The sequence below is a fragment of the Pelophylax lessonae genome (genome assembly GCF_965119305.1).
Source record: "Pelophylax lessonae genome assembly, chromosome: 4".
Lineage (NCBI taxonomy): Eukaryota > Metazoa > Chordata > Amphibia > Anura > Ranidae > Pelophylax > Pelophylax lessonae.
In genome coordinates, this window is record NC_138771.1 from 455,436,708 (window position 1) to 455,452,687 (window position 15,980).

Consider the following 15,980-nt stretch of genomic DNA (forward strand, 5'->3'; position numbering starts at 1 on the left):
CCCATACCATTCCACCTCCAAAGCCTCTGTAGTTGTTATTGAGGCTACACATCCCATTAGAGAACCAAAGGGGAGGCTTGGAAAATTGCAGGTGGTAAATTAAGCTCAATTTCATCAGCAACATTCAAATTTCCATATTATGTTAGCTCATTGGGCACTTGGGTAGGGATGTGAAAGTATGGCATTTCTTGCATTAAACTTACCGTACTTAAAGCTGATTGTGCGTATGGATGTAGTTTAACTATAAAAATATTTATCATACCCTTCATTTTCAATCTCTAATATACCGAAGTTTTATATTTTCTAATTATACTATGGGGGGGAAGGAGTAATGTTGTCACAATAACCAAAGAGCAAAGTATAGCTATACGCATTGGGAGGTATGCCTATATATTAGGGATCGACCGATTATCAGTGGGGCCGATTATCGGGGGCCAATATTCCCTGGGATGTCGGTATCCGCCACAAACTTGCCGATATGACCGATATTGCTTCAAGTGGTTGTATCGGAGTTATGCCTGCAGCTAGAGGCATCACCCCGGTACCGTTGTTTAGAGCCAACGTTCTGTTTTCTTGTGATGACAACAGATGTGGCTGAGCAGCTGCTCGATTGTCATTACAAGAAGCGGGAGGGGATGCCCCCCCCCTTCCGCCACCTTCCACGGCTCGCCTGGGTCTCCCATCCCACGGGAGACCCAAGCAACCAGCCGGCATGTCCGCCCGCTGGCCGAAGACCTGAACAATGCTGGATTCTGCTTTGATCGTGTCTCCGATGTAAAAACTCAGAAGCGATTTTAAGACATCACTTTTGGGTACTGGAGCCTTAAAGGCGCAAGATTTTAAAAACAATGACAGCATTCAAAACAGCCAAGCTTGGCTTTTGAATGCTTTTAAGTGCAGAGGAGGGGTTTGGGGCTTTTTAGACCCCAGATCCCTCCATAAAGAGTACCTGTCACTACCGAATACTGGATGTTTACATTCCTTGTAACGGCAATAAAAGTAATAACAATTTTTTTTTCTAAAAGGACAGTATAAAAATAAAAACTTTAATTGTGCAGAATATCGGCACCTAATAATGGCTATCCACCCGAAGGGTGCCCTGAAAAAACAATATTGGTCGATCCCTACTATGTATTAGCTTTTAGTAGCCTGATGACCTTTTTAATAATGTTTTTGGTCGACAGCTCTCATGGCTTTCCTGTTTGACCTGAAGGCCTTGGTGGATATGATGTCAATAGGGACTCTTTTGGCCTACACGCTGGTGTCTTCATGTGTCATTCTGCTGAGGTAATCTGTGTTTTAATAATGATTTTGTAGTTGCATGTAGCGTATGCGTAGTTTAGTAGTAAATATAATTATGTGGTTGAGAAGGGTAGTGTAGCACGCTCCTAGGTAGGTGCTAGAGAGGGAGCAGGATCGGTGAGTTAGGTCTGCTCAATGTGCTCAGTGTGTGATTCATGTGGTCTGGGGGAGTGTCCCTACTGGTCCAATGGGGAGGCACATTGGATAGTGGAGGAAACCTGGCCAATGGGTACACAGTCTTTGATACAGCCCCAGTGATTGGCACAGACTGGTTGTCTCGGTTCATTGTGGGGTGTAGTATAAAAGCCAGGGGCACATGTGCTCGGGGTCTTTGGCTGGTGAGCAGAGTCCCAGAAGGAGGGTGGCAGCTGCCTCTTCTTCAGCGGTTGGTGTATGGTCACAGGCAGCCAGCCTGTTGAGCCAGAAGTGAGGAGCTGAACCCAGGTCCAGAAGAGCTGACTAGGAAGAGATGAGATACTGGAGAACCTTGAAAGCAGTATCGTGAGTACAGGGGATCGTGTCTAAGGGCCTGACCAGGAAGGGGGCCACTCTGGAGTAGAGTAGTCAGAGGACGGGTGTCAGCTGGTGGATAGTAAGGCAGGTGCTAGGCAAGTACCCTGAAGATAAGTGCTTAAGAACATTACCTAAGATTCATCTAATGGCAAGATGAAGCTGCGGCCCTGCCGCATTCTCAGATAGAAGTCCTCAGCATTGTGAATAGTTCAAGTTTGCAGTATCCCACTCATCCCTTCTCCTATCCCCACATAAAATAAAACAGTTAAAACAACAACCCCTAGACTGTTCATTAACTGAGCTAGAAAAATAAAGTGTTAAGATTTTGCATGCAGTTGCTACCGGAACCCAGGGGGACCTGAAAGGTGAGAAATCCAGCCACCCTCAAGGGGGCAGTTCTACAGTAGGAAACGTAAATAGTGTCCTTGAAAAATTAAGGTTATAGTAATTTTGGAAGCCTATTCTAGGCATGTATATCCTTTTACACTTTGTAGGCCATTCTGGCAGCAATAGAATTTTAATTGTGTGAGGAATAAAAAAGTGACAAGGCCATCTACTGTATTTGTCAGCATATTAGCGAAATGTGCAACAGTCTGCCCCACATTCAATGACTAATGTGTGTATGCGGAGTGGTATTGGGAGGTAGAACCTACTATAAATTACTTGGCTTCTAATTTCCTGTTGTGGAAGGACAACACATGGGTTTTTTCTGCACTAAAATCAGAAAAAAATGGTACCAACCCTGCCCAGTTTTCTTTTGCTAAACTACTGAACCACTCCCACTCTTCTTACCTTTATTACATAGGAACTAATTATTCTGTAGCCCATAATAAGAATTGGGTGGACTACTTGAGAAAGAACTGGAAACAGGACAGCTTTGAATTGCAGACATGATTAACAGGTGTCTTTTTGCACTTCTTAAACAGATACTACAAACACAATGGCATATTTAACAGAGCAAAATGGAGTAAGTAAAAGAAGCTGATTGTTAGGGTTTATATACACTTTAATATTTGCCCTGGAGGTTAGCCTATACCCTTCATAACCATGATGTCCTTTTTTACTGCTGTATAATTTTACTGCTGTATGACAAGTGTGATTTGTGTTTCTGCTAGGTACCAGATACAGACAGAAACTACACAAGCAACTAATGGAAGTATAGAGTGCCATGATAATATCACAGATCCAAGGCCATCAGTTATTGGTTCAGCTCGCTCCTCGACACTGGTATCACGGAGTGTAATGGCAATAGGTAAATAAAATTTACTCTTCAATCATTAAGACTTCATTGTCTTAGCTAGGGTTGGCCATATCCTGTATACTATAAAAACAGAAAAGCACTTGCTTTATTTCCTGTTTTTTTGCAGAAGATTTTTGAACTTATTTAAATTTACTCTCTTGGGTAGTATACTTACAGTACATCAGTGATAACCTTGCAACAATGAAAAAGAAGCAGCTTTCCAACATAAAATCCTGATGAAGGAAGATTAATTAGTAGTTCCCAGTACACAGGCTGTCCCATCTGCTTCTCTGAATGCTAATGCATTTCACTCTGTTAAGCTTAAAGGGTAACTCCACTTTTGTGGGGGGGAAAAAATTAGCAAATAATAAAAAATTATATAGTGTATACAATTGCAACACAAGTCATAATGTAATTGAATGTTATTAAAAATGACCCTCCTTGTAGCGCTGTCATTTTCTGCAAAGTGCAATGCAATATGGCTACCTGGAGGTGTTCTGTACACAGAATGTGTACAGAATGCCCCCCAAATATGTCATTTCCTGCTTTTGTGTTTGGCTTACTGATTTCTCCAGAAGCCTGCACTAAGATACAAATCAGATTTTGAACATCCCCTGCAATGAAAATGTAATGTTTAATGAGATATGCTCAAAAGGAAATCACGTCTAAAGGGATGCAGACCCTGCAGCTTGCCTCATTAGAGCCCTGCAGGTGCAGCAGCTGATTGTTAATTATAAAACCACTCCCATACAGATTCACGCTGCACATGGACCAATAAACAGCTCTTTTTTCAGAATAACAAAAGGTAGGAATCTGCAACAAAGTCTGCTAAAATCCCTGCAATGTACATAGATCACCCAGAGGGGAAGGTTTTGTTCTCAACAAAAGTGGGGTTTCGCTTTAATCGTAGAGGAAGAATTGTAGGGTGGAAGTATTCTTTTATTACTACCAGATCACATACACCTGTACTTCATAAAAAGATTAATCTAAATCCTTAAGGCTTGTACACAGTATAAGAAAATCGGGCGAACATTGTCGTCTAAAGAATTTTCGTACGATTTTCGTATAGAACTTTCTACAGATGATTCAGAATTTTTGTCCGAAAATTCTCGAAGGGACAAACTCCAAAATTTTTCTTGTACGGGAAAAAACAAACGATTTTAGTTTCATGTGTAATGTTTTCGTATGTTTTTTTGTACAAGAAAAATCAGAAAAGAAAGACTGCGCATGATCAGAAACAATAAACAAAGCCTTTGTCGTACGAGAATTTTTGTACGAAAATTCTTTCATCGGTTCTAATTTGCTGTGAAACTACGAGGAAAATCTGACAATCATTCCCCCAAGTTTCTTATGGCGCTTTTCCACTGCATAGAACCGTACCGGCTCGGCACGCTTTTGTGCTTTTCCACTGCGGTACCGCATGGTATAGGGTCGGGACGGTTCGGTACGGTACGGTATAGGTTTGCTTTTCCACTGCATGGAACCGAACGGTACGGTACGGCTCTGAAAAAACAGTACCTACTCGATTGTGGTTCCAACAGGTACCAAACTGGTACCATATCCTACAATCCTTTGCATGCAGTCACTACTAGCCACTGATTGGTCAGAGAATCACACCCACCCCGTTGTTATCCCACCCACTTAACTTTAGTACTACTTTAGTGGAAAAGCAAACCTATACCGTACCGTACCGAACCGTTCCGACACTATACCACGCGGTACCACAGTGGAAAAGCAAACCGGGCCAAGCAGGGCCGAGTAGAGCCGAGCCGGTACTAGCCGGTACTTGCAGTGGAAAAGTGCCATTATAGTGTGTACCCCACTTTAGGGCACATAACAAGTCCTGCTGCAAACACATGGCTGCAATTGCTTTACAACAATAATTTCTTATAAATCAGCAACAATGTATCATAAACACATCTTATTGTGATTAGTCAACAGTTACATTACTTTATCTAATCTCATGTTAGAGCTGCACGATTAATCGTATGAAAATCACGATCTCGATTCACCCCCCCTGACAATCTAACCCTGAAATATGCTTGATTCTTTGCATAGCTGCATAGCAGAGAGAACAGCTGTGGAAAAAAAAAAAAAAAGTCTCCAGCAAATGCCTATCAGCAAAGTCTCCCAGTAACTATAAACAAAAATGATTACATTGTATCTTTTCCTTCCCTCTGCCAGGGAGAAAGAAGTTTAACCTCTTAAAGACTGGACCTTTTTCTGACACTTGTTGCTTGCAAGTTAAAATCTGTTTTTTTTGCTAGAAAAGTACTTAGAACCCCCAAACATTTTATATATTTTTTTTAGCAGAGACCCTACAGAATAAAAAGGGCGATTGTTGTAATATTTTATGTCACACTGTATTTGTGCAGCAGTCTTTCAAACGCAATTAATAGACTTTAATGAATAAAAAAAAAACGTAACAGTAAAGTTATCCCAATTTTTTTTTTGTTACACAGAGAATCGTGAGAGAATCGTGATCTTTATTCCAAGCTAAAAAATCGTGATTCTCATTTTGGCCAGAATCGTGCAGCTCTATCTCATGTGCATACTTACTTCTTAGCTAAGTTAGCAGCTTTATATGGTGAAAACTTAAAGTGGATGTAAACCCTCACATATACCCCCTGAGGTGAACAGCCTCAAATGATACACAGAGATGAGACAAATCTCCCTACATACGTTTTACATGTGTATCTGCTGTCTTCAGCTTTCATTTTTCTTAAGAAAGTGCACATCGTGTTAGACATTTTTCTTCCTGTTTTAGCAGTGGGAGGGGAGTCTGGGCATACACTCTGTGACAGCTGATTGGAGGAAAGGCACCCCCCTCCCCCCTCCACATAGGCAGAGGAACGAGAAAACTTGCAGAGCTGTGCTGTGAATAGACATGGATTATAAAATTATTATTACGCCCTGTAAGTTTCCCAAGCATAGGAAAAACTACAAGTGTTTATTCCTCCATGTTCATGTTTCTTGTTCACCCAACATATCCTAACCTCCCTGCTCCATGCACGAAAGCATCTGTCATGCTGTTTTTAATTGTCCAGACACATTTTGGCTAAACAATTTTGGCTAAACAACGCATGTGATCCTGATACTTACGGCAAAACGTTAACGATTGGTAAATACCGCAACAACAGACGTTAAACTAAATTCATAGATGAAAATAAATAATTAAAGGCATTCAAATAAATAATTAAATGCATGCGGTAATTAAGTAGTGGCCCGGACATGCAGTATTTAGGGAATGTGCATGATTTTAACTGGATGTTAAGGAGCGGGTGGCCGCCGGTGTCCTTAACAACCAGTAAATGTCATGGTTGATAAGGACGCGGTGCCAGTCCGTTCATTAACAGCAAATGGGTCATCACCTGTCAGTGTGGTTCCGCTGACAGCTGAAAAAGAAAAGAATTGCTGGCATTAAAAAATCACGGTAGAAAATGGCGTGGGGATCCCCCCCAAAAATCCATGCCAGACCCCTATCCGAGCATGCAGCACGGTAGGTCAGGAAAGAGGAGTATGAGTGAGCACCTTCCCTCTACTGAACCATACCAGGCCACATCATGGGGGGGGGGGTGTGCTTTGGGGCAGGGGGGGGCTCTTCCCCACAATCTTGGCCGGTGGTTGTGGGGGTCTGCTGGCAGGGACTTATCAGAATCTTGAAGCCCCTTTTAACAAGGGGGACCCAAATCCCACCTCCCCCCTCTGTGAGTATGGGGTGCATAGTTCCCCTACTCATTCTCCAAAAAAATCAATCAAAAGACAGACAAGTCCTTTGATTTAATAAAAAATTTGTGTGTAGATCCATCCTCAAACACAATGACCACCACTGACCCCAACAAAAAGGTCTGCACAAGAAGCTGTTTCCCACCACTAAATAAACTATGGGGCAGGTAGCCCCACCCCCTTGTGACATAATCGACCCAGACATGCCCTGGTCGGTGACATCATAAGGGGACGAGGCCACCAGGACATCACTTGGACTGATAGTCACTGACTCTCTGCTCTGCTCCTCCAGGTCTTACTGGAACGCTGGGCTGTGAAGATGTGGGAGGGGCTAGCTCAGGCTCTTGGTGGATCGCTGAGAGACTGAAGGCCCGTACACATGCACCGATTGTCGGCAGAACGATCGGCCGTCTTTTGTCCGGTGCTGTCGTGTAGGTTGAAAAGTGCCAAAGACTGCACACGAATTTTGTCGGCCAACAACAACCGACTGCAGAAGTGATGTCATGTGATGGTTAACTTTCCGTGTGTTTTTTCTTCTCTGAGCATGCCCAGTCTTGCTCATCTGCTGTTTGTTGGCCGAATTCTGTACTGACTGAGGAACAAATCGGCCGTTCTGGTGTTGGCCAACAAAAAATTTTAAGCATGCACATCAGATTCTGTTCGGCCGAAAAGTCACAGTCGGTTGTCGGAAGCATCATACTAACAAGCCGACAATCAGCCGATCGGACGGTGGCCGAATATTTACGGCCGACAATCGCTACGTGTGTATGGGCCTTGAGACAAGTGCCAGTCCAGGCTGCTGAGTGGTTCCTGACCATATGGTGGGGATCTTTTCAGAGCTGGACTAGCTCAGTGATGACAGACGATTTTAGCCCACTGTCTACTGAAAACGGGTCACAGAGTGCAGAAAGAATTGCACTTCTGTGATTTATAGAAGTATAGCCAAAAAAAAAAAAAAAGCTTTAATACCTTAATAGTGACTGCATAAATATCTAATACGAGAATCTAATAGGATGCAGTCACTGTCCCACCAATAATTTGGAACCTGGCTTAGAAGATTTATCGACTTAAGTCAAATGGGGGCAACAGGGAATCAGTGGAGATTCAAATCATGTATGCATTATTTCCTGTTGTGTCAAAGTTTCTGGAATTTGACACAGTTGTAAAAAAATAACTTTTTAAAGCATAATTGGATTTGGATATATTTAAGATACAGTATGTAAAAATGTTCCACTTATTTTTTTTGTGCATAATTTGTGCTATCCTGGGGTTTGGAACTATTCCTCACTCTCCTCTTACATTGGCATAGCAAGCAACAGACCAGTCAGAAATGTTGTAATATCTCCAGCAGTTGAAATCTGGTTTAGCCTACATTCAGGTTTACTCCATAAACATCACAAGCAGCAACAAGAATGCTGAGAAAGCAACAACCCGTAACAGCTTGACAGCTTAACAGCACCCATGATTTCTATTGGATTATGTCACCATGCATCATTCAGATGACCTCTATAAGGAATGAGCACACATTGGCTAGTTAATATATAATATTTATGCCTTTTCCATCTGTCTTCTTATGTCTTTTTTGGGTTGTACATACCATTTTCACAGACAATGCAGCTGCACAAGGGCCTTCTGGGAGTTACGGCTTACTGCTTATTTGACCATGAAATCGCAAATTCTTCTCTTTACCTGCATGTGTCTTTGTCCCTGTATTTATCTACAAATACAATGTGAATAAGTGTTTGGTCAGTAGTTGAATAAGGATCCCAAAGATTCTCCCTTTGGTGACAATGTCCACTACTATTCCCTTATGCCCCGTACACACGTGCAGATTATCTGAAGACTTTTGTCTGCAGACTTACCAAAACCATATAATATGAGGTCAAACCTAAACACTTTCAATTTGTATGCAATCAGGCAGGCCCTTGCACTACATAGAAAAGGTAAGTCTGCAGACAAAAGTCTTCAGATAATCTGCACGTGTGTACGGGGCATTACATTCAAAATCCAGTAATCATATGGGCCTAAAGCCCCGTACACACGCACAGATTGTTGGCCGTAAATTGTTGGCCAACGTCCGATCTGCCGATTTGTAGGCTTGTTAGTATGATGCTTCCGACAACCAACTGCGAATTTTCGGCCGAAAAAAAATCTGGTGTGCATGCTATAAAATTTTTGTTGGCCAACAAAGAACGGCCGATTGTTCCTCAGTCAGTACAGATTTCGGCAGACAAAAATCAGATGAGCAAGACTGGGCATGCTCAGAGAAGAAAAACCACACGGAAAGTCAACCATCACATGACATCACTTCGGAAGTTGGTTTTTGTTGGCCAACAAAAGTCCAATGCAAGTCTAGAGCACATTTCAACCAACAAACAACACTGGAGTGTTTAGGGGCATAAGACCCTGCGTTGTAGAACTGATTCAGATTTTTAGGACACCAGAAACAGAAACACCAGAAAATTTGTGAATTTGGGCAGAGTTTTTTTTGTTTCACCGTTTGTCCAGCCAAAACTTTTTTTGTTTTAGATAGTTTAGGGGAAATCTTTATCATAAGGGAATGCAATAAAACATGATGGGGGATCTAAACCTTCTCACTTTATTGCTTGTCTGACATTGGATTCACCAGACAAGAATTGAGGGGAAGGCCCCATTCACACTTGTAAATGGAGCCATTTGCAATTAGCTGCGGAAGGCCCAGCTGGGGTTCCCTGCGATTAGCTGCAGGCAGGAAGCCCCTTGAAAGCAATGTGAGGCTGACAGTTCCAGCAGCTATTTGAACCCAATCACATGTAATTGAGCATGCAGCATTTACCTGCAAATGATCGGTAGAGTTTCTGCATCCAGGGCCGATCATCCACAGGTAATCGGTGCAAAAGCAATTACATGCAATCTTCCCATTGCTTTCAAGGAGGCTTGCTGCCCACAGCTAATCTCAGGAAATCCCTGCTGGAACAAATACAGATTTTACAGGAGTTCTAGCCTTCCCTATACTAACTAAAAATGATCTTTGTTGCTGTTGAATATTATGGCCCAACACTTGTGAATGGTGCCATAATCTGCAACAAAAACTATTTTTAAGTAGTGTAGGGAAGGCTAGAACTCCTGACAGACTCCATGGCAGCATACGTTTGGGTAGGCCCCGCCTCCTCTCCTACCTCATAGGACCCCACTCCCATAAAACTTTGCTCCCTTTCAGCATGTGTTACTTTTTTGTCCTCCTCATTCATACGGTGTATGTTCCTACATTTTCTGTCCTATATGCTGGAAGCAGGTTTTGGTTACAGAGCCTCCGCTAAGCCCTGGCTCTTAGCAGGGTATGGAGGGGGCAATAGAAGAGACCCCTTGCAGGAGCTTGGTGGTCCGGCCGAGAGAGCCCTGCTGCTGCGGGTGGCCCATCATTGCCCGAAGATACAGCTGGTGATGCGTCTCTGGACCCGTCCCTGCTCCGGTCAGGGTGGTAAGCCCTGTTATGGGACCCTTTTCTTACTCTGTTTGCCAGTATATTCTGTTTGCTTATTATGTTGGCCGAGCTGCTCTTAAAACCTTTTAATGTCATGCCTGTTTGTGTGGTTTTTACTTTCTTCCCCGTTATATATCACCTCTAGGTTCACTTGGGATTTTTACTATACCTCCAGTTCTCTCCGTTCGCCTGTCCGGTTCCCAGCCGTGGCCGCAATCACGGCCGCCGCTTCCAGGTTACGTCATGTGTCTGCACATGCGCAGTAGCGGCCGGGAGTTAGATTTCGCACGCATGCGTGGGAGTGACGCGTGACGTCACTCACGCATGTGCAGTGTCGCTCGGCGGCCGCGAGGCTGTCTATTTAAACTGCCTGCGGTGCCAGAGCTGGTGGGAAGGTCGGCATATGACAGCCTCCCCCAGTCTCTGGCTCTGTTGTTAAGGTAAGAGGACATCAACTGGTCCAACAGTTTTTCAAAGGCGCAGTGAGGCTCAGGCCTCAGAGAAAGCCGAGATTCCCAAAATGGGATCTCCCATTAGTCTTGGACTTCTTTTCTTCTGTGGATGTTGCTTCCATGTCAATCAAGGAGCTTACGCTGAAGGCAGTATTTTTGGTAGCTATTACCTCTGCTAAAAGGGTCTCTGAAGTGCATAATCTAGGTTGCAAAGAGCCTTTTCTGACCTTCTTTCAGGACAGAGTGGTCCTAATACCTATGCTAGGATCAAACCCTAAAGTGACCTCTGTCTTCTATGAAAATTCTGAGATAGTTCTTCCCACCTTCAGAACCGATGAGGGATCTCCAGTCCATCCACTAGATGTGGGCAACACTTTGAATCAATATTTGGAGTCTACATCCTCCTTCCGCCAATCGGATTTTCTTTTTGTACTCCTTCATGGGAAGAAAAGAGGAATGTGTGCCTCTTCTAGAGCAGTGGCTGCGTGGATTGTCCAGGCTATTCAGTGGGCGTATAGAGCAAAGGGCTTGGCTCCTCCGGAGGCGATTACGGCTCATTCTACCAGAAGCATTGCTACGTCTTGGGCAGTCTCTAAACACGTCGCTCCTGATGTGATCTGCAGGGCAGCCTCTTGGTCATCTATCAACACCTTTCTTTCCCATTATTGTGTTGAACCTGCTGCATTATCCTCTGTTAATTTTGGCATTCAAGTCCTGTCAGTTGACGGTGCCAATTAAAATTTTCTTTGTTCAGCATCTTCCCACCCGGGAGTGTAAAGCGAGTTATTTCCCGAACGTATGCTGCCATGGAGTCTGTCAGGAAAATGGAAAATTGATATCAAATACTTACCGTAATTTTCCTTTCCTGATGGACTCCATGGCAGCAGGAGTCCCCTCCCAATTCCTGAGTAGGCTAGTTACAGAACACTGATGCTGAAAGGGAGCAAAGATTTATGGGAGTGGGGTCCTATGAGGTAGGAGAGGAGGCGGGGTCTACCGGAACGTATGCTGCCATGGAGTCCATCAGGAAAGGAAAATTACGGTAAGTATTTGATATCAATTTTCCGTTATTTGTTACTGCTGCATATTTTCCCTCATTCTGGTCTAGTGAAAACTTTACGTAAACTGCAAGTGAGGAGGCCTAGATAACAAATATTTGATGGGGGTTCCAACCCTCCCCCACTCTATCCAAAAATAATAAACAAAGCTTCTACCTATCCCTCCACATTGCATTGGGTTCATGATGGGCTATTGATTAACAAACTATCTATCTAGTCTATCTAGTCTGTTGGGCTATACCCGAATCGGGTTTATGTACCTATGTTGAATATTCTAGAGCATGTGTCAAACACAAGGCCCGCCAAGCCATTTCATATGGCACTCATACCTCTCCTGCAGCTGTGGAACCCCCCTTATCTCTTCTGACTGTCTCAGCAGTTAGCAGCAGAGAGGAGGACAGAACTCCTCTGCCAGATCCTGCGCTTCTCTGTGCAGCCGCAGAGAGACTCATTCCCTCCGTCTCAGCAGCAGAGAGAAGAACGGAACTGCTCCTACAGATCCTGTGCCTCTCTGTGCAGTCAAAGCACCCCGTTTTCTCCCACTCTCCTGGTATCAGGATTCAGCGACTCCAGCAAGCTGACTACAGCCCTCCTCTGGTCCTCCTTCAGACCCTGCAGTTTCTGCTTCCTATCTCTGCTCCCAGCTTCTTTCTGGGGGGGTTGAGGGGGGGGGGGTAGGGTGCACTGTGATGTAAGGGAGTATAGGGGACTGGACTTCTGATGGTGAGGATTCCTGACATCTGATGTAAGGAGGGGTGGGGGTTCTCTGGACAGCTAGTCTTACAGATACAACCGGCCTTTTGAGGGCAACCATAATGCTGATGCACCCTGCAATGAATATGAGTTTGACACCCCTGTTCTAGACCTATCGTGGTGGTATCCTAATGGTACCCTTTATGAATTTGTACGTGGATGGTTAGGTCTATGTATCGTGTGTATTTCTGTTTCAATGTTTTTAATGAAGTATTTCACAAGAAGGAATACAGATGACAAGGAATGCGGATCTGCCACAATGTAAAATACATACTAAATGGGAAAAAGACCCAACATTTTTAAACATAAAAGAACATATAAAAAAAAGGGCTATCTTGTATATTTTTATATTTTTCTGCGTATTGTAATTGTGAAATCTTTCTATAAAAAAAGAATGCATAAAAAAAAAAAACAAAGCTGCTAGCATACACCTAAAAAAAAAAAAAAAATTCTGTGATGAGTTGAGAAGAAAAGAGCAGATTCATAGAAATAAATATTATCTTCTTTCAGCGGTCCTAGTCTGTATAGCAAGTGTGGTATCTACAGCATGTTCCCAATACATCCTTTCTGGTGTACTCTGGTGTGTTATTCTACTTGCCTTGGCACTCCTTGGTATTGTAGCAATCACCCTCTTTATTTGGAGGCAACCACAAAACCAGAGCCGAGCAGCATTCATGGTGAGTTGTACATATTTATTATCTTTTCCTATTATGGTCTTTTTTTTGCGGGGGGGGGGGGGCTGGGGTAATTCGGTGGGCAGCTCAGCATCATTTCTTTTTAAGCTCTGCAGTTGTGTTTCCATGTATGTTACACTCAGGGCCGCTGATAGGGGGCGACCACCAGCCCTCTTATAGGGGGCCTGAGCACACAGAGGGGCCCACACAGAGAGGGGGATTAGTGATGGACAACAAATACAGAAATCTTCCTCCAGCACCTGAATCTGATCTGTCCCTCTCCCTGCTATCAGCTTTTATCTGCTGAGAAAGATACAGTCGTCCCTTCTCTAATCCCCCTCCCTGTGTGGGCCCCCCTCCCAGCACTGGCTCTAATGTTATCTCTACTCAGGAGTTTATTTGTAACTTTGTTTATCTCTCTCTGTCTCTTTGATCCCGGAGCTCCAACTGTCCAGCCTGTATATTTTTCTTATCTCATCTTCATTTATTTAACAGTTTTTTTTTAGATTAAGCAGGAATTATGTGAGTTATGTTATATTTGTGTCTTCTAATAGTGATTTTGTTGTAATTTTAGCTAAATATATCTTTAATATTTTCTTGGGGGGGCCCTTCCAGGTAGTCTGTACGGGGCCCCGCGATTTCTAACAGCAGCCCTGGTTACACTACTCTGTACAGATGACAATAATTCACTTTTTGTCGTGAAAATTAAAAACAATTAATATAAAAAAATTAAATAAATGTAGAATCTGACCACTCAAAGTTGGAATAATTTTTTTATACATTGATGTTATTTGTAGGTTCCATGTCTGCCCTTCCTACCTATTCTGAGCATCCTAGTTAACATATATTTGATGGTTCAGCTGAGTGTGGACACATGGCTCCGTTATGCTGTCTGGATGGTGATTGGTAAGTTATCTTTTCAAAGGTTCTTCTAGATACGCTATGAAGACAAAAGGATCAATAAGACTAGAAAAAGATGCACAAGAACATCCACCAATTATTTATTTATTTTTTTTATTAAAAGCTGATTTAAATATTTTTTTTTTGCCTTCCTCTGGATCAACTGCGGGTATAGGATTGTGTATATGGGATTATATGGTTGGGTTTTCTTTACTGTTTTTTTTGTTTTGTTTTTTATTGGTTGAGCCAGATGCGTCTTTTTTCAACCTGACTAACTATGTTACATAAACTATGTAATTGTTAACCAGGGCACATACTGCCAACACTTTTGTTATATTCTATCCTAGCTAGCTCTCCCTGTTTTTTTTTTTTTTTTGTCATCTCTAGCATGTTTGTTTCCTCCACACTTCCTTGACCCTGAGGCACCTCCATCCCACTTGACACTATGGATTCTGACATCAAAGTTCAGAAAAACAACAATGACACCTAGATATAGGTATATCAGTTTTACTGACTTTAAATGGAAAAGGAACAAATGCAGTTTCAACACAACAGGAATTATGAAAGTCTAGAACCAGAGTGAGATTCTGAGTCTTGAAGTCCCAAGTAACCCAAGACTCAGAATCATTGGGCATTGGGCCTGATTTGGGTCTGCCATAGTCACCGGTAACACCAACAGCACATTTAAGCTGAATGCCCAAGTGTGAGATTTGAGTCTTTGGTTTGTTTTGTTTATTTTATATGGGGATGGGAGAAGGGAATGAGTGGGATACTCCTCTGGCTCAACTAGGTACAACTTGGGACAACTTGAGAAAAAATGCCTTTCAGTGCTGACTTGATGCCGGCTGGATGCCGACCAATGCTTGCTGGCGCTTGAAATCACTGACTTGCTGCACTGTATTGAAACTTGACTTCTGACGCTCTGGTTAGCTCAAAAGTCTCTGACACTGCTCCCTCCAGTCCTTCCAGATGTACACTTCCACTGTACACTGAATACTTCAGGGCCCACTCACTGGTACCCCCTTTACTCTTCAGGGTCAACACTGGCACCGCCTTTACTTTGCTCCTGCAGCGGCTAGCTAGCTCCTGGATCCCTCCGACCCTCTCCGAGTGGTCCCCTCTCACTGGGCAGACCCCCAGGGGCAGTTTGCAGTACTCACGACTGGGAATGCTTTCCTGAAACTTGACCCCCTCTCAGCTCCGCTGGTCCTCGGCACACCGGATCCTCTCTGCAGTTCAGCTCAGCCCTCTGCCCACTCAGGCAACCCGCCTGGGACACCCGATTCCTCTTGGCAGGAGGAGAGACAGCTGTATCCTCCCTCCTGGGACTCTGCTTCCTGCCAAAGACGCTGCGTCATGTGCTCCCCTCAAACTTATACCCACTCCCAAAATGCTGTGTGGCAGAATCTGCCTTTCTGGGGTAGATACAAGCCTGGGTGAGTCATTGGCTGTGTTTCCTCCACTGCCTAATGGGAGCCCTCTCATTGAGCACAGTGGGGAGACCCCCCAGTCTCAACAGCCACGCTTGCGAACTAAGACAGACCAGCTGAAAATCATGGCCCACTTCATTTTACCTTGCACCTATCTTGTAGGGTGCTATATATATCATCAAAGGTCCACAAATTAAATAGTAATGTCCATAAAAAGTTGGTAAGCAGGCTGTGGATAATCAATGAGCACTAGGGCAAAGCTCTCCTCTGGAGTGAAGCCGACTTTGGAGTTAGTGTAAAAAGAAAAACAGAAGAGCGCCTCTAAGTGCAGTATTTTAGTATACATGAATAAGGCAATCAGTCAAGTGCCAACTCACATAGAATAAAGACAGAGCAGGCTAATATGTGGTAACACTTCAGCAGCAGGGGGATCCATGCATCCAGTCGGACGTGTGGATCCGCCCGCTCT

The 15,980-nt window shown here is 43.6% G+C and overlaps 1 protein-coding gene across 5 annotated transcripts in view; it reads left to right on the forward strand.

The window, feature by feature from the left end:
• LOC309552113 (cationic amino acid transporter 2-like) overlaps nucleotides 1-15,980 on the forward strand; it is a 251,702-nt gene that overhangs the window by 46,272 nt on the left and 189,450 nt on the right. For all 5 annotated transcript variants that reach the window (XM_082252917.1, XM_082252913.1, XM_082252914.1 and 2 more), the window contains 4 exons: nucleotides 1,185-1,287; nucleotides 2,931-3,067; nucleotides 13,018-13,184; nucleotides 13,979-14,087. In XM_082252917.1, the coding sequence (XP_082109043.1) occupies nucleotides 1,185-1,287; nucleotides 2,931-3,067; nucleotides 13,018-13,184; nucleotides 13,979-14,087 (516 nt within the window). The remainder of the gene's footprint in view (nucleotides 1-1,184; nucleotides 1,288-2,930; nucleotides 3,068-13,017; nucleotides 13,185-13,978; nucleotides 14,088-15,980) is intronic.